General features: G+C 38.1%; 1 protein-coding gene across 2 annotated transcripts in view; it reads left to right on the forward strand.

Annotated features, from left to right (window-relative positions):
* The first annotated feature begins 209 nt into the window (after nucleotides 1-209).
* The window catches only part of LOC101829858 (vomeronasal type-2 receptor 116-like), a 29,251-nt gene continuing 5,216 nt past the window's right edge, over nucleotides 210-24,244 (forward strand). The window contains exons 1-4 of one of the 2 annotated variants that reach the window (XM_040734069.1): nucleotides 210-400; nucleotides 2,571-2,865; nucleotides 3,121-3,917; nucleotides 5,220-5,466. In XM_040734069.1, coding sequence (XP_040590003.1) covers nucleotides 210-400; nucleotides 2,571-2,865; nucleotides 3,121-3,917; nucleotides 5,220-5,466 — 1,530 coding nt within the window. Of the gene's footprint in view, nucleotides 401-2,570; nucleotides 2,866-3,120; nucleotides 3,918-5,203; nucleotides 5,467-24,244 lie in introns of both variants that reach the window. The other variant, XM_040734070.1, reaches the window with a different exon arrangement.

Genomic DNA, 24,244 nt, shown 5'->3' on the forward strand with positions numbered 1-24,244 from the left:
ATGTACAACCCCAGATGAAAGAGTGTCAACATATTCTAAATGGGTGATGAAACAGCTGTACAAAAGTGAAGGAATAATGAATGTATAAGAAGCCTCTCTTTTGGCCACATAAATAAAAGCAGGGGGGAGTTATGTGGGTGTGTATTTGATGTACTGATCTGCATGGCACTGAACAAGACACACTTTGCTGGTGTAGAACAGAACAAATTATGTTCACTTTGATATTCCTCTTCTTGTACCTGAATGTTTCTCTTCCAGTGTACAGTTTCATTCATCCTGGGTGCTACTGGAGAATAAAGGAGTATGGACACAAGAATAGAGACTTGGATACAGGTTGTTTATTCTCCCTTTCAACTGTGCCAAAGGGGAAAGAGTATTACAAATACCTTTTGAATATACAGTAAGTAACTTTGTATTTTATATGTTAATGTCATCATGAATTCTTCAAGAGGGGTTAGGAGGATTAGGATCATAGCAATGTCTTGAATATTCTGCCTTGTTATCCCATCCTGCACAACAAGAAACAACGTCAAATTGTTTTAGAGACTTAATGCTATTTTCTACTTTAAATTTTTCCAGAAAGGGTTATATTTTCCCCCTGCTACCCTCCAATTTATAATTCAGTGAGTAAAGGCCTGTATACATACATATATACGTACATACATACCTACATAATACATACATACATACATACTCTAGTTGTCTTCTTTACAAGTTACATGGCACAATATCAGGTAATGTCTCAACAAAAGAAACCCCATTATACTTTAATGTTATCCCAAGTACATACAAGAAATGGACATAGAGTAGAGTTAGCCGATGGAACTTTCATTTATGTGTAGGGCCTAATATATGTTCAAGGGCAACCAATATTTCATATAAATATTTAGTTACTCTCTCAAATGGTCTGCATGTGATCATCCTATGCTTTCTAAAGCTGTATCTAGAATGGAAGTAGGAGACCTGTTTTTTTTAATGAAAATCGTAAGTGGTTCTGTTTCTCCATAATTTACTTATAAACATGTACAACCACAGGTCTTTAATTACAAAGTCCAGGCCTTTATAGTTTCTTTAGAGTCAAAAAAGGTATGTATGGACTGTGAATGATATGCTTGCATTCTTGTCAATTATCTGAGTGACAGCTGTAGCATGTGTAGTCCACAACTCTTGAAAATAGGGATATAAGGTTACTTATTAGCTCTTCTTTGCCATTATTTAAGAAACATGCATCTTTTCCCCTCATACCTAAGTTGTTTATTCCCTGAAGTAATACTACACTTACCTCCTATATTTTTCAAGTATTTTTACTAATTATGTATGCACATTTTACCAATTTGGGTTCTATATACAGTTTAAGTCTCTGAATTAATGATAGTTGTTTTCAAACACAGTGCTTGATTCCACTAGGACACTTCAATAATTCAGGTAATTTATGTTTCATTAGTGTTTAGTGCACAGGAGTTGGTTTTTTATGATTCACAAATCCTAATCTGAAATTCCTCTCACTTGATACTTATTTTTCAGTGACATTTTTTTTCTGCGTGGTAATGAAGAATATTCTAAAATTATTTTTATTTGCAACACTTATCGATAAATACATATGTTTATACATGAAGACATCACAGTGGTTCAGTTTCTAAGTAGGACACCAATTGGATTTATCTCAAATTCAGAATGAAGGAATCTTGTTGATGTTTGTGGTCAAATGATATGAAGTGACTAGAAAGAAACAACAGTTATCTTTCTTCACATAGATTTAAACAGAAGTTGGTGCTATTCTCTTCCAACTGACTTGTTACCCATTACATTAGCTAAAATCTTTGTAAACATTTTCCATACATTTTTTCAAGACAGGGTTTCTCTGTATTGCTTTGGAGTCCATAAATTTTTAGTTTTCTATTTTGCAAATGTGGAACACTAGCAATAAAAATCTCTTTATGATGCTACTATTGTGTTAGTGTAACTGTAAAGGCATTCAAAATGTTTCTAGAAGAAAAATATGTTGTTCATATATGCCAATTGTGAATATATGACCTGTCAGTGCAAGCTTAAAATACGTGAACAATAATGAGGAGGTAACGCATGATTTAACCGCAGTCCTCAGGACTTGGAGCAGGTGCATGCTTGTGTACTTGTGCCTGCTCTAGTCTACCACAAATTATAAATCAAAATGATGTCATTCATTTCCCATTTATGGCATAAATGAACGTTAATACTGTTCATAAACACAGATGAACACACACACATCTTTACCATATATCTATGGTATTTAAATTTATTTAAAAATAAATCTTAAAAAAAGATCTTATGAATGCAATTGATGAGCTCGAAAGTATAATGAACAAGATGAAGGTGGATATGAGGGGATGTGTTAACTTTATTGCCAATGAATATAAGCAATATAAGATATACTCTTATGAACTTTTAAAACTTTTGTAATCTTCCACCTTCTTAAGTCATTCCAAACTCACAACACAGAACATTTAAATCAATGTTTGGGAGTGGTTGGGAATACTATCCAGTATTTTATGTAAATCTCTATTCCTATTAAACAATGTATACTTTTACAGAAAATCTTCTGAACACTATAAATATGCACTGGTCTTAGCTTTCTCCATGGATGAAGTCAACCAGAACCCTGATCTTTTACCAAATAAGTCTTTAATATTTGACTTCCAATTACATGATTGTATGACTGAGAAAAAATTATACAATGTCATTCAACTTTGGGAAAAATATTATGATGATATTGCCCCTAATTATATCTGTTATGAAGGAACCACATGTGGAGTGCTGCTTTCAGGACCGTACTGGTCAACCTCTTCCATAATTAGTAAATTCATGGACATCTACTTTTATCAACAGGTGAGAATTTGGGGGTTGGGTTTTCAAGAAATTCTGTCTCTGTTGATATCATTCCTAGAGGGAGACTGAAGTCAAACTGTGTAGCTCCAAACTGAAGTTAGTATTTCAGAGAGTTTGTGGGGCTTCATTACCTTTTTTAAAATGGAGATGAGGGAAGACAAAACAGGTAAGGGGTACTTTACAATTCTTTGCAGAACAGTGTGCCTAATGAGTTCTTAGGAGTGCATGCAACTCATGTTGCTCCCTGTGTCCTAGGTAGTCATCATTACATATGGACAGTTCCATCCAATTCTGAATGATCATGAACAATTTCCCAATGTGTATCAGATGGCCCCTAAGGACACATCTCTAGCCGTGGCCATGGTCTCCCTCATACTTCACTTCAGCTGGAACTGGATTGGACTGGCTATGTCAGACAATGATCAGAGTATACAATTTCTCTCATATTTGAGAAGAGAGATGGAAACAAATGCTGTCTGCTTTGCCTTTGTGAACATGATCCCAGTCAACATGCATTTATACATGTCAAGAGCTGAAATGTATTATAACCAAATCATGACATCATCCACAAGTGTTGTTATCATTTTTGGGGACACGGACAGTACTCTGGTTTTGAGTGTTATAATGTGGGAATCTCGAGGTATACACAAAATATGGGTCACTACCTCACAGTGGGATGTCACTACAAGTAAGAAAGACTTCACACTTGACAAAGCTCATGGAACTCTCACTTTTGCACAATACCATGGTGAGATTTCTGGTTTGAAAAATTTTCTTCAGACATTGGACCCTGACAAATACTCACATGAAGTCCTGGCAAGGCTGGAGTGGATGAACATTAACTGTGAAGTCGCAGCTTCTAAGTGTAAGACATTGAGGAACTGCTCAAACAATGCCCCATTAGAGTGGTTAATGGAGGAGAGTTTTGACATGGTCTTCAGTGAGGGAAGTTATGACATATACAATGCTGTGTATACTGTGGCCCACGCCTTCCATGAGATGTTTCTTCAGTCAGTGGACAATGTTAAGGGACCCGGTTCTAACTGCTTGAAGTTAGTATTTCTTCTCTTGGATGTTTTCGTGTCATGAATGCCAAAGAATTTAATGGTCTTTCAGATGCCACAATCTAGTAGTTTAGGAAATAGTTTCCCAAAAGTAAAGACTTCTGAACATTTTTTAAGTCTGATAAAGTAAATCCAGGTTGGCATAAATCTCTTCTTCAAAGGCAATTTCGTAGAATACACAATTTGCTAATAAAAATAGGTGAATTTCTTACAAAGCACCTCAATATCATCGCTCATGTTCTCATTCTTGAAACCTATCAACCCTTCCTCCTTAATTCTCTCCATGAAGAGAAGATGAGATTCTGTTCATTAATTTTCAAATATGTGATTATCATTGTAGGGGATGGTTTTCACAAATGTTCTGAACTGATTCTGGTCACACTTTAGGTTGTGAAAAATTCACTTGACACTGGAGAATAATTACACCAGGAATAATGCTGTGATTTGGTTCAGTACTCACATGCTTATCTGTATGTGTGATTGGATGGTTCTCAGTGTGCATGGGTACATGTTTGTATGCTTCTGAGTTTCTGTTCAGATACCTGCCCTTATATGTATATATATGTTTCTGTGTATCTGAATATCTATCCGTCTCTTTGTAGAAGTGAGAATAAATTTGTCTTTTGTCAATGTCCTTCTGTATGCATTTGGGATTCTGTGTGTATTTTCATGTATGTGTTTGTGTATATGTATCTGTCTGTGGGTTTTTGTTTTTATGAATACTCTTTAAAATATGTATATCTGTGTTTCTGTGTATGTGTGTCTATATCTGTCTGTCTTGGATTTAATCATACATTTTCTTCATCAATATCTCCCTGTACAACTGTTGTATCTTTGTAATTTTCCCTGTGTATATATGTCTGTGAACTTGTGTATTTGAGGGTCTGTTTAAGGTTTTGCTGGTTTCCATTTCTGTGTGTCTGCTTGGCTGCATAAGACTCTCTGCGTTTGCTTATGAGTTCATATGTGTTTGTCTTATATATATATACATATATGTGAGTAAATAACATGTTGTTATATTACCTAAGAGTTTATCTCTGTATGGATATGAGTCATCCTGTATGTGTATGGGTTTGTACACATTTCATATTTATGTTTTGTGTCTGCATGTATGTCTTTGTTTGCATTTGATAGCTTTCTCTGTAAAAATAAAATTCTAGGACCATTACAATAATTTCATTAATTCACTCGATTATTTGAGATTTCTCACCTTTCTACCTTTATAAAGTTGCATTTAGGAAGAAATAAGAATGCATTTTCTGACTTCAGGAGAGGGCACATACATGATAGAATGATTCCTGTCTTTCAAATGCACTTGTTTCCTAGGAAAAGCCACTTAACTAACAATGCTGGGAAGAGGGTGAATATGAACCAGAAAGAAAGTCAGCAGCCAGAGTATGACATTTTCCAGATTTGGAATTTCCCAAATGGTCTTGGATTTAAGGTGAAGATAGGAAGCTTTTCCCCATATTTTCCATATGGTCAACAGCTCTATTTATATGACGACATGATAGAGTGGGCTACAGGAAGTAGACAGGTAGGCCTGAACCAATTGTATTGATTTTATTACAGAGAAATAACACTTTCAAGTGGGTCCATTTGTGCTTCCTTGTAAATGTCCAGAATCCATATATGAGTGAGTACAAACCATGTTTGTATTACTGTGACTGAGTTACTTCACTTAGGATGGTTTCTTCTAATTCCGTCCATTTGCCTGCAAATTTCAAGGTTCCATTGTTTTGTTTCCATTGAGTAGTACTCCATTGTGTAAATATACCACATTTTCTCTATCCATTCTTTTGGTGAATGGCATCTGGCTTGTTTCCAGGTTCTGGCTATTACAAATAATGCTGCTATGAACATAGTTGAACAAATGCCCTTGTTGTATGAACTTGGGTATATGCCCAAGAGTAGAATTGCTGGATCTTCAGGTAGACTGGTTCCCATTTTCCTGAGAAACTGCCATACTGAATTCCAAAGTGTCTACAAGTTTGCACTCCCACAAGTGATGGAGAAGCATTCCCCTTTCTCTCCATCCTCTCCATCATAAACTATCATTGGTGTTTTCGAGTTTAGCCGTCTGACATGTGTAAGATGATATCTCAGAGTTGTTTGTATTGCATTTCCCTGATGGCTAAGTAATTTGAGCACTTTCTTTAGTGTCTTTCAGCCATTTTGAATTCCTCTATTGAGAATTCTGTTTAGTTCTGCATGACACTTCTTAGTTGAATTATTTGGTGTTGTAGTGACTTGCTTCTTTAGTTCTCCATATCTCTTCAATATTATACTGGAAGTTCTAGCTACAGCAAATAAGACAACAACAGGAGATCAAGGGGATACAAATTGGGAAGTAAGAAGTCAAACTTTCACTATTTGCAGATGATATTATAGTCCACATAAGTGACCTGAAGAACTCTACCAGGAACTCCTACACCTGATAAAACCTTCAGCAAAGTGGCAGGATACAAGATTAAATAAAAAACAGTAGCCTTACTATATGTAGACAATAAAGGGGATGAGGAAGAAATCAGAGAAATGTCACCCTTTACAATAGACACAAACAACACAAATTATCTTGGGGTAATCCTAACCAAAGAAGTAAAAGACCTGTATTACAAGAACTTAGAAGCTTTTTATTTATTTATTTTTCATTTTAAATTTAGATAAGAAACAAGGTTGCTTTACAAGTCAGTTCCAGGTCCCTCTCCCTTTCCCTCCCCTCCTCCGGTACTCTCCCCTGACCCTCCCATTATCCGCTCATTTCCCCAGGGAGGGTGAGGCCCTCCATGGGGGTGTCCATAGTCTGTCATTTCATACAGGGCAGGGCCTAGACCCTCCCCCAAGAGTTCATGGTGAGAGTGCACCTCACATTGTTGGATGGGAGTCCAAAGTCCTTGTGTATACTCAGGATGGGTACTGATCTGCTGCCCAAGGCTCAATAGATTACCTAGGCCTCCTCACTGACAACCACATTCAGGGGGTCTTGATCAGTCCCATGCTGGATTCCCAGGCTGATGCCTGGGATTCAAGAGTTAACCTTTGTCTGGTCAGCTGTTTCTGGGGGTTAAACCAGCCCAGTCTTAATCCCTTTGATCATCAGTCCTCCCTCTCTGTTACTGGCTTTCTTGAGTTCAGCTCAGTACTTAACCGAGGGTGTCTGCCTCTTCTTCCATCAGCCACTGAATGAAGTTTCTGTTTCCCAGACTCTTTGGCCATGGGATTGTAGGCTGGCACTCCGCAGATCTATGTCTAAAATCGATATATGAGAGAGTACATGCCATGTTTCTCTTTTTGTGACTGGGTTACCTCACTCAGGATGGTTTCTTCTAGTGTCATCCATTTGCCTGCAAATCTCAGGATTCCATTGTTTTTTTCTGCTGAATAGTACTCCATTGTGTAAATGTAGCACATTTTCTCTATCCACTCTTCGGTTGAGGGACATCTAGGCTGCTTCCAAGTTCTGGCTATTACAAATAATGCTGCTATGGACATAGTGGAACAGACATCCTTGTTGTATGAATGGGCATCTTTTGGATATATGCCTAAGAGTGGAGTTGCTGGGTCTTGTGCTAGGTTTATTCCCATTTTTCTGAGGAATCTCCATACTGATTTCCAAAGTGGCACTCCACCAGCAATGGAGGAGTGTCCCCCTTTCACCAAATCCTCTCCAGCATAAATTGTCATTAGTGTTTTTGATTTTAGCCATTCTGACAGGAGTGAGATGGTATCTCAGAGTTGTTTTGATTTGCATTTCCCGGATGGCTAAGGATGTTGAGCACTTTCTCAAGTGCCTCTCAGCCATTTTAGACTCCTCTATTGAAAATTCTCTATTTAGTTCTGCAGCCCACTTTTTAATTGCGTCCTTTGGTGTTTTGGAGACTTGCTTCTTGAGTTCTTTGTAAATTTTGGAGATCAACCCTCTGTCAGATGTGGGATTAGTGAATATTTTTTCCCATTCTGTGGGCTGCCTTTTTGTCTTGCTGACTGTGTCCTTTGCCTTACAGAAGCTTCTCAGTTTCAGGAGGTCCCATTTATTAATTGTTGATCTCACTGTCTGTGCTACTGGTGTTATGTTCAGGAAGCTGTCTCCTGTACCAATTCATTCAAGGGTATCACCCACTTTCTCTTCTAAGAGGTTCAGTGTGGCTGGATTTATGTTGAGGTCTTTGATCCATTTGGACTTAAGTTTTGTGCATGGCAGTGAACATGGATCGATCCACATTCTTCTACATGCCAGCCTCCAGTTATGCTTTCTTCATTCCATTGTATATTTTTAGCTTCTTTGTCAAAGAACAGATGTTCATATATGTGTGGGTTAATATCCGGGTTTTCAATTTGGTTCTATTGGTTTACCTGTCTAACTGTGTGCCAATACCAAGCTGTTTTCAGGACTACAGCTCTATACTAGAGCTTGAGGTCAGGGATGGTGATGCCTCCAGATGTTGCCTTGTTGAACAGGGCTGTTTTGGCTATCCTGGTTCTTTTGTTATCCCATACAAAATTGATTATTGTTCTTTCAAGGTCTGTGAAGAATTGTGCTGGGATTTTAATGGGGATTGCATTGAATGTGTAGATTGCTTTTTGCAGGATTGCCATTTGTACTACATTGATCCTACCTATCCAAGAACATGGGAGATCTTTCCATTTTCTGAGGGCTTCTTTAATTTCTTTCTTTAAAGATTCAAAGTTCTTGCGATACAGGTCTTTCACTTGTTTGGTTAGCATTACCCCAAGGTATTTTATGTTGTTTGTGGCAATTGTAAAGGTTGATGTTTCTCTGATTTCTTTCTCAACCCTATTATAATCTGTATATAGTAGGGCTACTGATTTTCTTGAGTTGATCTTGTAGCCTGCCACATTGCTGAAGGTGTTAATCAGCTGTAAGAGTTCCGTGGAAGAGTTCTTTGGGTCATTGATGTAAACTGTCATATCATCTGCAAACAGTGAAAGTTTGACCTCTTCCTTCCCAATTTGTATCCCCTTGATCCCCCTTTGTTGTCGTATGGCAATGGCTAGAACTTTAAGTACCATGTTGAAAAGGTATGGAGAGTGTGGACAGCCTTGTTTTTTTCCTGATTTTAGAGGAATTGCGTTGAGTTTCTGTCCATTTAGTTTGATGTCGGCTGTTGGTTTATTGTATATAGCTTTTATTATGTTTAAGTATGTCCCTGTTATCACAGATCTCTCCAAGACCTTTATCATGAAGGGGTGTTGGATTTTGTCAAAGGCCTTTTCAGCATCTAGTGAGATGATCATGTGATTTTTGTTTTGCAGCTTGTTTATATGGTGGATTACGTTGATGGATTTTCGTATGTTGAACCATCCCTTCATCACTGGGATGAAACCTCCTTGATCGTGGTGAATGATTGTTTTGATGTGTTCTTGGATCTGATTTGCCAGTATTTTATTGAGTATTTTTGCATCAATGTTCATGAGGGATATTGGTCTGAAGTTCTCTTCCTTAGTTGTGTCTTTGTGTGGCTTGGGGTCAAGGTTATTGAAGCCTAATAGAAAGATTTTGGCAAAGACCCTTCTGCTTCTATTGTGTGGAATACTTTGAGAAGAATTGGTATAAGCTGTTCTTTGAATTTCTGGTAGAATTCTGCACTGAGGCCATCTGGACATGGACTTTTTTGGTTGGGAGACTTTTGATGACTGCTTCTATTTCCATAGGGTTTATAGATCTATTTAATTGCTTATCTGTTCTTGATTTAGTTTTGGCAAGTGATAGCTATCCAGGAAGTCGTACATTTCCTTTAAATTTTCGAATTTTGTGGAGTGCAGGTTTTCAAAGTATGACCTGATGATTCTCTGGATTTCCTCATAGTCCGTTGTTATGTCTCCCTTTTCATTTCTGATTTTTTAAATTTGCATGTTCACTCTCTGCTGTTTGTTAAGTTTGGACAAAGGTTTGTCTAGCTTGTTGATTTTCTCAAAGAACCAACTCTTCATTGCATTGATTCTTTGTAGTGTTTTCCTAGTTTCTGCTTTATTGATTTCAGCCCTCAATTTGATTATTTTCTGGCAACTACTCCTCCTGGGGGAGTTTGCTTCTTTGTGTTCTAGAGCTTTCAGCTGTGCTGTTAATCCTCTAGTATAACTGTTCTCCAGTTTCTTCATGTGGGCACTTAGTGCTATGAAATTCCCCTGTAGCACTGCTTTCCAAGTGTCCCATAGGTTTGCCTATGTTGTAACTTCATTCTCATTGAATTCGAGGAAATCTTTAATTTCTTTTTTAATTTCTTCTTTGACCCAGGAATGGTGCAGTTGAGCATTATTAAATTTCCATGAGTTTGTAGGTTTTCTGCAATTTGTGTTGTTCTTGAATTCTAATTTTAAAGCATGGTGGTCTGATAAGATGCATGGAGTTATTCCAATTTTTTTGTAGCTGCTGAGGTTTGACATGTTGCCAAATATGTGGTCGATTTTTGAGAAGGTTCCATGTGGTGGTGAGAAGAAGGTATATTCTTTTTTATGTGGATGAAATGTTGTATAGATGTCTGTTAATCCCAGTTGGGTCATTATTCTATTAGACCGTTTGCTTCTTTGTTGAGTTTCTGTCTGGTATTCCTGTCTAGTGGTGAGAGTGGTGTGTTGAAATCTCCCACTATAACTGTGTGGGACTTTAGATGTGATTTAAGTTCTAATAATGTTTCTTTTACGAATGTGGATGCCTTTGTATTTGGGGCATAGATGTTCAGGATAGACACTTCATCTTGGTGGATTTCACCTGTTATGGGTATGTAATGACCTCCTTCATCTCTTTTGATTGACTTTATTTTAAAGTCTAATTTGTTAGATATTAGGATTGCTGCCCCTACTTGTTTATTGGGTCCATTTGATTGAAAATTCTTTTCCCAACCTTTAACTCTCAGGTAATATCTGTCTTTGAGGGTGAGGTGTGTTTCTTGTATGTAGCAGAAGGAAGGGTTGTGTCTTCCAATCCATTCTGCTAGCCTGTGTCTTTTTATGGGTGTGTTAAGGCTGTTAATGTTAAGGGATATTAATGACCATTGATTGCTCATTTTTCTTCGATTTGCAATGGTTGTTGTTGGTGGAATTATGGGTGGAATTTCACCCCTTTGTTCTTTTGGCTGTTGGTAGAGAGGGATTCTCTAATGCCTATGTTTTTCTGGTTGTAGTTAGCTTTCTTGGGTTGGTGTTTTCATTCCAAAAATTTCTGTAGGGCTGGGTTAGTGGATATATATTGCTTGCATCTAGTTTTGTCATGGAATATCTTGTTTTCTCCGTCTATAGTGATTGAGAGCTTTGCCGGGTATAGTAGTCTGGGCTGGCATCCATGGTCTCTTAGTTTTGGTTGAATATCTATCCAGGACCTTCTGGCTTTTAGTGTTTCCATGGAGAAGTCAGGCATAATTCTGATAGGTCTGCCTTTATATGTGACTTGACCTTTTTCCTTAGCTGCTCTTAATATTCTTTCTTTATTCTGTATATTTGGGGTCTTGATTATTATGTGGCAAGGGGACTTTTTTTTTGTGGTCCACTCTATTTGGTGTTCCGTAAGCTTCTTGTACCTTCATTGGCATGCCTTTCATAAGGTTGGGAAAGTTATCTTCTGTGATTTTGTTGAATATGTTTTCTGCCCCTTTGAGGTGGTTTTCTTTTCCTTCTTCTATACCTGTTATTCTTTTTTTGTGTTTCTTTTGTTTATTTTTTTAATTTTATTTTCCAGTTTAAATTTAGATAAGAAACAAGGTTGCTTCACAAATCAGTTCCAGTTCCCTCTCCCTTTCCTTCCCCTCCTCCCGTGACCTCCCCCCAACCCCCCCCCCGTTATCCCCTCATTCCCCCAGGGAGGGTGAGGCCCTCCATGGGGGTGTCTATAGCCTGTCATTTCATAAAGGGCAGGGCCTAGACCCTTCCCCAAGATTTCAGGGTGAGAGTGCACCTCACATTGTTGGATGGGAGCCCAAAGTCCGTGTGTATACTTGGGATGGGTACTGATCTGCTGCCCAAGGCTCAATAGATTACCTAGGCCTCCTCACTGACATCCAGATTCAGAGGGTCTTGATCAGTTCCATGCTGGATTCCCAGGCTGATGCCTGGGATTCAAGAGTTAACCTTTGTCTGGTCAGCTGTTTCTGGGGGTTAAACCAGCCCAGTCTTAATCTCTTTGATCACCAGTCCTCCCTCTCTGTTACTGTCTTTCTTGAGTTCAGCTCAGTACTTAACCAAGGGAGTCTGCCTCTTCTTTGATCAGCCACTAAATGAAGTTTCTGTTTCTCAGACTCTCTGGCCATAGGATTGTAGGCTGGCACTCCCCAGATCTATGTCTAAAATCCATATATGAGAGAGTACATGCCATGTTTCTCTTTTTGTGCCTGGGTTACCTCACTCAGGATGGTTTCTTCTAGTGTCATCCATTTGCCTGTGAATCTCATGATTCCATTATTTTTTTCTGCTGAATAGTACTCCATTGTGTAAATGTAGCACATTTTCTCTATCCACTCTTCTGTTGAGGGATATCTAGGTTGCTTCCAAGTTCTGGCTATTACAAATAAAGCTGCTATGAACATAGTGGAACAGACATCTTTGTTGTATGAATGGGCATCTTTTGGATATATGCCTAAGAGTGGAGTTGCTGGGTCTTGTGCTAGGTTTATTCCCATTTTTCTGAGGAATCTCCATACTGACTTCCAAAGTGGCTGAACCAGTTGGCACTCCCAACAGGAATGGAGGAGTGTCCCCCTTTCACCACATCCTCTCCAGCATAAATTGTCTTTGGTGTTTTTGATTTTAGCTATTCTGACAGGAGTGAGATAGTATCTCAGAGTTGTTTTGATTTATACCTTTATTCTTAGGTTTGGTCTTTTCTTGGTGTCCCATATTTCCTGGATGTTTTGTGTTAAGGATTTGTTGGACTTCAGGTTTTCTTTGGTTGATGAATCCATTTCTCCTAGTGTATCTTCAACACTTGATATTTTCTCTTCCTTCTCTTCTATTCTGTTGGTAATGCTTGTATCGGTAGTACCTGACTGTTTGCCCAGCTTTTCTATTTCCTGCCTTTCTTCAGATTTTGTTTTTTATTGTCTCTATTTCAGTTTTCAACCCTTGCAGCGTTTGCATTTTTTCTTGCAATTTTCGGGTTATCTTTTCATCCATTTGTTGCCTTTTATGGATTTTTTGGTTTGTTCTTTCTTACATTTCTTTCATTTTTTGGTTTGCTTTTTCTTCCATTCCTTGCATTTTTTGCTTTCTTTCTTCTTCCATTTCCTGCCTTTTTTGGTTTGTTTCTTCTTCCATTTCTCTCATTTTTTTGCTTTGTTTCTTCTTCCATTTCCTGCCTTTTTTGGTATGTTTATTCTTCTATTTTTTCATTTTTTGCTTTGTTTCTTCCATTTCTTGCATTTTTTGGTTTGTTTTTTTTCTTCCATTTCTTTGAGGGATTTTCCTGTATCCTCTTTTAGGGCCTCTATCATTTTTATGAAAGTGGTTTTAAGGTCGTTCTCTTCTGCTTCGTTTGCATTGGAATGTTGGAGTCTTGCTGGTGTGGAGTCTCTAGAATCTGGAGGTGTCATATTTGTTTTTCTATTGCTGACTGTGTTTTTGTATTGTCTCTTTCCCATCTCTTCTTATAGTGGGTGCAGAAAGAGCCCCTTACTGGTCTGGTGGTTAGGGGACCAGAGTTACCTTTTGGTGGGTGCTAGCAAGTCCAATAATCTGGTGGTTCTTCTATTCCTTGTCCTCGTTCTGGTCCCATGGGTGGAGAAGAAGAAAAGGAATCTGGGGCGCTTAGCCTCCCACCTGGTCCCCTGGACCCTTTGCTGGATCCTCTTGTACCTGATGCAGTAGCAGGAACAGCTGCTTCCCTGGACTCCCTGGCTCCTCTGGTTTCCTGGTCTCATTGATGTGAGAGAAGACCCGGAGTCTGGGGTGCTTGGCTCCCGCAGGGATTGGAAGCTCTGTGTAGTTCCCAGGCGATCCCCAGGCACTGGAACACAGGCCCAGAAGCCGGCCTGTTGTATCTGATGCTGCGGCCGGAACAGCTGCTTCCCTGGACTCCCTGGCTCCTCTCGAACTTTGAGGCTTTTAAGAAGGAAATTAAAGAAGATAGCAGAAAATATTCTTGACAAAAAACCAACTCATTTTTTCCCTGATTCTTTGTATTGTTTTCTTAGTTTCTACTTTATTGATTTCAGCCCTCCATTTATTTCCTGGCATCTACTCCACTGTTGTAGTTTGCTTCTTTTTGTTCTAGAGCCTTCAGTTGTGCTGTTAATTCTCTAATGTGTCTATTCTTCAGTTTCTTCATGTGGACACTTGTTGTTATGAACTTTCTTCTTAGAACTGCTTTCAGAGTGTCCCATAGGTTTGAGTATGTTGTGCCTTCATTTTCACTGAATTCTAGGAAGTCTTTGATTTCTTTATTTCTCCCTTTACCCAGGAGTGATACAATTGAGAATTGTTCAATTTCTATGAGTCTGTGGGGTTTCTACAATTTGTACTGTTGTTGAATTCTAATTTTAAGCCAAGGTAGCATGATAAGATACAGGTCGGTATTCCAGTTGCTTTGAATCTGTTGAGGTTTGCTTTATTGCTGAGTGTGTATTCAATTTTAGAGAAGGTTCCATGTGGTGCTGAGAAGAAGGTATATTCCTTTGTGTTTGGATGGAATGTTCTATAGTTGTCTATTAAACCCAATTGTATCATAACTTTTGTTAGTTCCTTTGTTAAGATTCTGTCTGGTAGTCCTGTCCAGTGGTGAGAGTGGGATGTAGAAATTTCCTACCTTAAGTGTGTGGGTTAATGTGTGATTTGAATTTTAGTAATGCTCTTTTACAAATGTGGGTGCCTTTGTATTTGGTGTAAAATGTTCAGAATTGAGATTTCATCTTGATGGATTTTTCCTTGATGAATAGAAATGACCTTCTTTGTCTCTTTTGATGAATTTTAATTTGAATTCTAATGTGTTAGATATTAAGTTAGCTATACCTTCTTAGGGCCATTTGATTGGTAATTCTTTTCCCCACCCTTGAGTCTGAGATAATGTCTGTCATTGAAGGTGAGGTGTTTTTCTTATATGTGGAAGAATGATGAATCCTGTCTTTTCATCCATTCTGTTGGCCTTTGTCTTTTATAGGTGAGTTAAAACCTTTGATATTGAGGGATACTAATGACCGTTGTTGTTGATTCTTATTAGTTTTAGATTTGTTGTTGTTGGTATTGTGTGTGTGTTTTCCCACTATTTCTGACTTTTGGTAAAGTGAGATCAGTTACTGTCTGTTTTTTGAGTGTAGTTAATTTCCATTTGGAGTTTTCCTTCCAAAACTGTATGTAGGGATTGATTTTTGGATATGTATTGTGTAAATCTGGTTTTGTCATGGAATATCTTGTTTTCTCCATCTATAATGATTGAGAGTTTTGCTGGGAATAGTAGGCTGAGCTGGAATCTGTGATCCCTTAGTGTTTGTAGAACATCTGCCCCAGATCTTCTGTCTTTCACAGTTTCCATGGAGAATTTAGGTGTATTTCTGATAGGTCTGCCTTTATATGTTACTTGGCGTATTTCCTTTGGTGGTCTTAATATTCTTTCTTCATTCTCTATGTTTGGTGTTTGGATTATTATGTGGCAAATGGACTTTACAGTTTTTTGGTCCTGTATATTTGGTGTTCAGTTAGCTTCTTGTGCTTTCATAGGCATGTCCTTCTTCAGGTTGGGAAGTTTTCTTCTATGATTTTGTTGAATATGTTTTCTGTACCTTTGAGATGGACTTCTTTGCCTTCTTCTATATCTATTATTCTTATTTTCTGGATATTTTATTAAGGATTTGTTGGATTTATGGTTATCTTTGGTTGATAACAGAACTTGAAGTTCCTTTGTTGAGCAGGATTGTCTTGGCTATCCTAGGTGTTTTGTTTTTCCAAAAAAAGTTGAGAATTGTTCTTTCAAGGTCTGTAAAGAATTGTGCTGGGATTGTGATGGGTATTGCATTGAGTTTGTAGATTACTTTGGCAGGATTGCCATTTTTTACTATATTGATCCTACCTATCCAAGAGCATGGGAGATCTTTCCATTTTCTGTTGTCTTCTTTAATTTCTTCCTTTAAAGATGCAAAGTTCTTGCAATACAGTTCTTTCACTTGTTTGGTTAGCATTACCCAAAGGTATTTTATGTTGTTCGTTTCAATTGCAAAGGGTGATATTTCTCTGACTTCCTTCTCAGCGCTTTTATTGTCTGTATGTAGTAGGGCTACTGATTTTCTTGAGTTGATCTTGTATCCTGCCACTTTCCTGAAGGTGTTTATCAGCTGTAAGAGTTCCATGGTAGAGTTTTTTTCCCGTCACTTATGTAAACTATCATATCATCTGGAAACAGTGAAAGTCTACCTCTTCCTTTCCAATTTGTATCCCCTTGATCTCCTTTTGTTGTCTTATTCCTCTAGCTAGAACTTTGAGTACAAAATTTAAGAGGTATGGGGAGAGGGGGTAGCCTTGCTTTGTTCCTGATTCTAGGGGAATTGCCTTGGGTGTCTCTCCATTCAGTTTGATGTTGGCTGTTGTTTTGCTGTATATAGGTTTTATGATGTTCAGGTATGTACCTGTTATCCAGGACCTCTCCAAGACATTTATCCTGAAGGTGTGTTGGATTTTGTCAAAGGCTTTTTCAGCATCTATTGAGATGATCATGTAATTTTTGTTTTTCACCTTGGTTATATGGTAGATTACATTACATTGATGGATTTTTGTATGTTGAACCATCCCCACATCCCTGGGATGAAACCTACTTGATCATGGTGGACAATTGTTTTGATGTGTTCTTGGATCCAATTTGCCAGTATTTTATTGAGTATTTTTGCATCAATGTTCATTAGGGATATTGATCTGCAGTTCTCTTTCTTAGCTGCATCTTTGTGTGGCTTGGGTGTCAATATTATTGAAGCCTTGTAAAAAGAGTTTGGCAAAGACCCTTCAGCTTCTATTGTATGGAATACTTTGAGGAGAATTGGTATAACCTGATTTTTGAATTTCTGGTAAAATTCTGCACTGAGGTTATCTGACCCTGTTCTTTTTTTGGTTAGGAGACTTTTGATATCTTCTTCTATTTCCTTAGGTTTTATAGGTCTATTGAAATTGCTTATCTGTTCTTAATTTTGGTATGTGATATCTATTCAGAAAATTGCCCATTTCCTTTACATTTTCAAATTTTGTGGAGGATAGTTTTTCAAAATATGATCTGATGATTCTCTGGATTTCCTCACTGTCCATTGTTATGTCTCCCTTTTCATTTCTGATTTTGTTAATTTGCATGTTCACATTCTGCTGTTTGGTGAGTTTGGATAAAGGTTTGGCTATCTTATTGATTTTCTCAAAGATACAACTGTTTGTTACATTGATTCTTTGAATTATTTTCCTAGTTTGTACTTTATTGATTTCAGCCCTCAATTTAATTTTTTCCTGGTGTCTGCCCCTTTGGGGTGAGTTTGCTTCCTTTAGTTCTACAGCTTTCGGTTGTGCTGTTAATTCTCTAGTGTGACTATTCTCCAGTTTCTTCATGTGGGTACTTAGTGCTATGACCTTTCCTCTTAGCACTGCTTTCATAGTGTCCCATAATTTTGGATATGTTGTGTCTTCATTCTCATTGAATTCTAGGAAGCCTTTAATTTCTTTTTTTTTCACTGCTTTGACCATGGAATGGTGCAATTGTGCATTATTCAATTTCCATGAGGTTGCAGGGTTTCTGCCATTTGTGTTGTTGTTGAATTCTAACTTTAATCTTGGTGGTCTGATAAGATACATGGAGTTATTCCAATTTCTTTGTACCTGTTAAGGTTTGATATGTTGCCACGTTTGTGGTTGAATTTTGAGAATGTTCCATGTGGTGCTGAGAAGAAGGTATATATTTTTTTTGTTTGGATGGAATGTTCTGTAGATGTCTGTTAAACCCAATTGGGTCATAACTTCTATTAGGTCCTTTGTTTCCTTGTTAAGTTTCTGCTGGTAGTCCCGTTTAGTAGTGAGAGTTTGCTGTTGAATTCTCCCACTATAAATGTGTGAGGTTTTATATGTGATTTGAGTGTTTATAATGTTTCTTTTATGAATGTGAATGCCTTTGTATTTGGGGCATAGATGTCCAGAATTGAGGCTTCATCTTGGTGGATTTCTCCTTCAATGAGTATGAGGTAATCTCCTTCATCTCTTTTGATTGATTTTAGCTTAAAGTCTAATTTGTTAGATATTAGGATTGCTACCCCTGCTTGTTTCCTGGGTCCATTTGATTGGAAAATCTTTTCCCAACCCTTAAGTCTGGAGTAATATCTGTTTTTGAAGCTGAGGTGTGTTTCTTGTATGCAGCAGAAGGATGTATTCTATCTTCGAATCTATTCTGTTAATCTATGTCTTTTTATGGGTGAGTGAAGACTAATAGTATTGAGGGATATTAATGACCATTGATAGCTCATTCTTGTTTGTTTTGGAATGGTTGTTGTTGGTGGAATTGTATGTGGATTTCCACCACTTTTCCTTTTGCCTATTGGTAAAGTGGGATTATCTATTGCCTGTTTTTCTGCTTGTAGTTAACTTCCATGGGTTGGAGTTTTACTTCCAGAATTTTCTGTAGGTTCGGGATAGTGGATATGTATTGTTTAAATCTGTTTTTTTTTCATGAAATATCTTGTTTTCTCCATCTATAGTGATTGAAAGTTTTGCTGAGTATAGTAGTCTTGGCATGCATCTGTGGTCTCTTAGTGTTGGTAGAATATCTATCCAGGACCTTCTGGCTTTCATAGTTTCTGTTGAGAAGTCAGGTATAATACTGATAGGTTTGCCTTTATATGTTACTTGGCCTTTTCCCTAGTTGCTCTTAATATTCTTTCTTTATTCTGTACTTTTGTGTCTTGATTAGTATGTGTCTAGGGGAGTTTTTTGGTCCACTCTATTTGATGTTCTGTAAGCTTCTTTTACCTTCAGTGGCATGACTTTCTTTAGGTTGGGAAAGTTTTCTTATATGATTTTGTTGAATATGATTTCTGCCCCTTTGAGGTGGTTTTCTTCACCTTCTTCTATACCTCATATTCTTAAGTTTGCTCTCTTCATGGTGTCCCATATTTCCTGGATATTTTGTGTTAGGGATTTGTTGGACTTAAAATTTTCTTTGGTCGATGAATCTAATTCTCCTAGTGTATCTTCAACACCTGAAATTCTCTCTTCCTTCTCTTGTATTCTGTTGGTTATGCTTGCATCTGTAGCACCTGATCATTTGCCCAGCATTTCTATTTCCAGCCTTCTTTCAGATTGTGTTTTTTTGTTGTCTCTATTTCAGTTTTCAACCCTTGCACTGTTTGAGTTTTCTCTTGAAATTTTTTCTTTTCTTTTCTTCCATTTCTTGGATTGTTTTTTCTTCTATCTCTTTAAGGGATTTTCTCATATCTTCTTTGAGGGCCTCTATCATTTCCATGAAGTTGTTTTTAATGTCTTTCTCTTCTTCTTTATTTGTGTTGGGATGTTCAGGTCTCGTTGGTGTAGGGATTCTGGACTCTGGTGGTGTCATATTGGTTTTTCTGTTGTTCCTGTGTTTTTATATTGTCTCCTTCCCACCCATTCTTCCAGTGGTCCCAGAAGGTGCCTTTTCCTCTTTTGGTGGGTGCTGGAGCAGGGTTCCCTTCTGGTGGGTGTAGGCAAATCTAATGCTCTGGTAGCTCTCAACTTCCTGGTCTTATGTATGGATAAATGGACTAGGTTGCTGGGTTGCTTTGGATCTCACTGGAATGGATGGGAATCCCAGTGATAGATCCTATGTATTGGAGTGTGACTTGGAGATAGGCCCTGATAGACTTAGTCTCATGGTTGGAACAGGAGACTAGAATGCTAGGGTGTGTTGGCTCTTGTCACCAGGATGGAAGCTGCAGTGGCAGACCCCAAGTACAGGTAGGTATCCCTGAAATGGGCCCTGGTTTACCTAGTCCCATGGGTGGAGCAGGAGACTAGGATAATGGGGTGCGTTGGCTCCTGCAACTGGGATGGAAGCTGCAATATACCCAACTTTTCTATGTCCAACATCCTGTCAGTTTTTGTTTTCCTTATTGTCTCTACTTCAGTTTTCAGGTATTGAGATGTTTGAATTGTTTCCTTCATCTGTTTGATTGTTTTTTCTTGTCTTTCTTTTAGAGATTTGTTGATTTTTTACATTATTTGGTTTTTTCTTCCACTTCTTTAATGGATTTTCTCATCCTTTTTGAGGGCCTCTATCATTTTCATGTGTGTTTTTAAGGTCATTCTTTTTCTCTTCTGTTTCATTTGTGTTGGGGTGTTCAGGTTTTGCTGGTGTAGAGTCCTAAGACTCTGGTGGTGTCATAAGTCTTTCTTTTGTTGGATATGTTCTCATACTTTCATCTTACCAACTCTTCTACCAGTAGGTATAGGTGAGATCACTCCTGCTCATAGTGGATATGAGTTCAAGGATTTATCATCTCCTCTCTCTCTCTCTGTCTATCAGTGAGTGGAAGGGCAAGACCAGAATGACGGCCAATGATGCTGGCTGCTTTGTATTGCCTCTTTGTTCCTTTGCAGGGTTCAGCGGCAGGAAGGGTTTGACAGCATTAGGTCAGGGGACTCAAAGAGGGGTATTAAGGATAGAAGAGCACCTGGGACTCACCTCTCCACTACAGGGTGGAAGGGCAAAGCTGGAATGTTGGCCGATGATGCTGACTGCTTTGTACTGCCTCCAGACCCTTTTGGGGAATTCAGTGGCATGAATGGTCTGTCAGCGTTAGGTCAGGGGACTCAAAGTGATGAAGGTGGGATAGAAGATCCCTTGGGACTCATCTCTGTACTAGAGGGTGGAAGGGTAAGACCAGAATGACTTTTTTTTATCTTTCTTTTTATTTTCGTTACACAGAGATAGGTATTTTGTCTGCACATGTCTGTGCAACACTGGCATGTGTGGTACATATGAATGCCAGAACATTGTTTTGACCCTGGGATCTAGAGACAGCTTAGTGTCACATAGTGGTCTCCAGGAAGCAATCGTGAACCTTGCTTGTGATTAGTAACTGTTATTGACAGCTGAGCAATTTCACCATGCCTGAAACTTATCTTGTAAAAGAAATTGACCATAAGGGGAATATTTCCTGGTCCCATTAACTCTTTTACAGTTCATTCAAACTAATATATGTGTCTATTTTCCTTATCTGCATGGATAGAATTATTGGTAGCAAACAAACTGGCTTTTAAAATTTTAAAAATTATATATTCAATTATGTGTCTTAGCTATAAGATATGTCCAAATTCAGATTTGGGTGATTTTTCTTTTTTTTCTTTTTAAATTTAAATTTAAAGTAGAAACAAGGTTGCTTCACATGTGAATTCCAGGTCCCTCTCCCTTTCCCTCCCCTCCTCCTGTGCCCTCCTACCACCCCCCCAATATCTCCTCATTTCCCCAGGGAGGGTGAGGCCCTCCGTGGGGGTGTCCATAGTCTGTCATTTCATCCAGGACAGGGCCTGTACCCTCCCCCAAGAGTTCAGGGTGAGAGTGCATCTCTCATTGTTGGATGGGAGTTCAAAGTCTATTTGTATACCTGGGATAAATACTGATCTACTACCCAAGGCTCAATAGATTACCTAGGCCTCCTCACTGACACCCACATTCGGGGGGTCTTGATCAGTCCCATGCTGGATTCCCAGGCATCAGTCTAGGATTCAAGAGCTAACCCTTGTCAGGTCAGCTGTTTCTGGGGATTAAACCAGCCCAGTCTTAATCCCTTTGGTCATCAGTCCTCCCTCTCTGTCACTAGATTTCTTGAGTTCAGCTCAGTGCTTAGCCATGGGAGTCTGCCTCTGCTTTCATCAGCCACTGAATGAAGGTTCTGTTTCCCAGACTCTCTGGCCATGGGATTGTAAGCTGGCACTCCCCAGCAGATTTAGGTGATTTTAAAGCATCTGATTCAAACTACCCAATTGCATAGTAGCTTGAATTTTTAGAGTTAATTTAAGAAAAGTCTTAAAATTTGATTTGAAGTTATATTTCTCATAGCTCAGATAATATGAAATGTACACTTAATATTCTTCTCAGAATCATGAGTAGAGTCATTCTTAGGGAACAGGACATATGGCCTGAAGGTATAAAACCTGAGCTATATATCCATTCAAAGTAGAGTAATACTATTTCATGTGTGCTCTAACAAGTCCTCACTTCAGCATGACAAAAACATCCACTGTAAAAATACTGAAGATTAAAAAAGCAACAATTTGTCTACTCTCAGATATTCATAGTTCAATGAACAAAAAACCCCAAAGATATCAAAACAACACAACTCCAAATGTTGTAGTCATACGTTGAAATGAGAGTATGTTCAATGAATAGTAAACAAAGAATTCAATAAGAGACTGAAAATCAAACAGGAAGCAAATCATCTCCAGGAGAGTAGAATGCAATCACAAAAACATGCATACAAAAAGAACAGAGACAGAATATGACACACACATTATAAAAGGTACAAAATAATGAAAAATCAAACTGAAACATATAAAGGAAAGACAAAAGAAATCCAATAAAAAAGAAATCCAATAAAAATCTTAGTGAAACATATCACTAAGAGAATACTTCAAGGTGAAGAGAGGATGGCAGGGCTCGAATACAAGGCAGAACCATCTGAAAGCTGAAAGTATGACAAAGGTAAAATGAAAAATGCAGGATATATGAGACCAAGAGAATACAATTAAAGGTTCAAATTTACAAACAAAGGAGAGAAGAAAAGAAATACCATAGGCATCAACAGTATATTAAATAAGATGTAATAGTAATTTTCCAAAATACAGTGGGACATGTGGCTATATAGAGCCAGGAGGCATTCAAATACCAAACACACAATATCAGAAAAGAATCTATTTTCTATCAAAACATTTTATTTTCCTCTTTTTTAAAATTTATTTTAAATTAGAAACAAGTTTGCTTCACATGTCAATCCCAGCTCCTTCTCCCTCATTTCCTCCCCCAACCCCTTTATAAATCCCCACTCCACTCTCCAAGGAGGGTGAGGATCTTCATGGGAGATCTCGAAAGTCTGTCATATGATCCCGGGCAGGGCCTAGACCCTCCCCCATGTGTACAAGTGGAGACAGCATCCCTCCACTGGAATGGGCTCCCAAAGTCCATCTGGATGACAGGGCAGATCAGCATTTATCCCTGTCATCCAGAAAAGAATCTTGACCTGAAGTATTTTACTTAAAAATGGAAATATACAGGAAAAAGAGATGTAGGCTGCAAGAGAGAAGCACAGTTCATAGAAAGCTCCTTCTCAATAAGAACAGTTTCCTTCATGAACTCTATGAAAAAGGTAGAGATACATGGATGCATTTCAACCAGTTATGGTCATAATTGTCAACCTCAGTTACTACGCTCAACACAGCTATCCTGTATGATGGAAGGAGATCATGATGCCTATTCATGGGTATTAAGTTGACTACATCTGGAATTTACCAAAACCCAAAATGAATTGCACACTTGTGAAGGATTTTGCCTTAATTTGAAATAGAAATATACACTTGTGATCCAGGTCTTTGTGACAGGAAGACATGCCTTATATAGGGCAGTGGTGGCACATGTCTTTAATCTCAGTACTCTGAGACACAGGCAGGTGATTCTCTGAGTTCTAGGCCAGCCTATACTTCAGAACAATTTCCAGGACAGGCAGGGCTATGAAGAGAAACATTTTCTTTAAGAAATTAAGAAGGAAAGAAAGAATTGGCTTAATTGAGATCTTTTTACCTGGGAAAAGGCATTATTTTTGTAATCTAGATCTTAAATTGTGAAGACACAATTTTAATCCAGATCACTTGATCTTGGAAAATCCACCTATAATATAGGCTACAAAATCTGATGGAAACCTATATATGGATGTAGAAAAATGAAGTGTTTGATCTTTGCCTGATTTGTCTCACCTTTCTATCTGTTGTTAAGTAACTGTGTCACATAAACAGACTCAAGGATAGATGTACATAAACAGCCAAATAAATTTAGAAATGGCCCTTACCAAAGTTCAGCATCCATTTAGAGTTAAAATTTAAAGCAAACAAAAAGCTGATGCAGTGGAAGGAATAAATCTTAACTTAACAAGGGTTTCTTTTTATTCATTAATTAAGTTTTCTAGTGCAATCACATTAACAAAATTTAGGGGCAATGCTATTGACAACATTGTATTACATGTAGAGAAACCCAAAGAAGTCCACTAAAATCAAAAGTGATTACAGATGTATCTGGTGGTAGGCAGAAGCAGGCAAAATCCTTTCTGTTCATGTCCAGCCTGGCCTACATAGCAAGTCCATGCCAATTATGGTTGTATAGAGAGACCTTGCCTCAA

Source organism: Mesocricetus auratus, unplaced genomic scaffold (assembly GCF_017639785.1).
Source record: "Mesocricetus auratus isolate SY011 unplaced genomic scaffold, BCM_Maur_2.0 Super-Scaffold_100037, whole genome shotgun sequence".
NCBI classification, from domain to species: domain Eukaryota; kingdom Metazoa; phylum Chordata; class Mammalia; order Rodentia; family Cricetidae; genus Mesocricetus; species Mesocricetus auratus.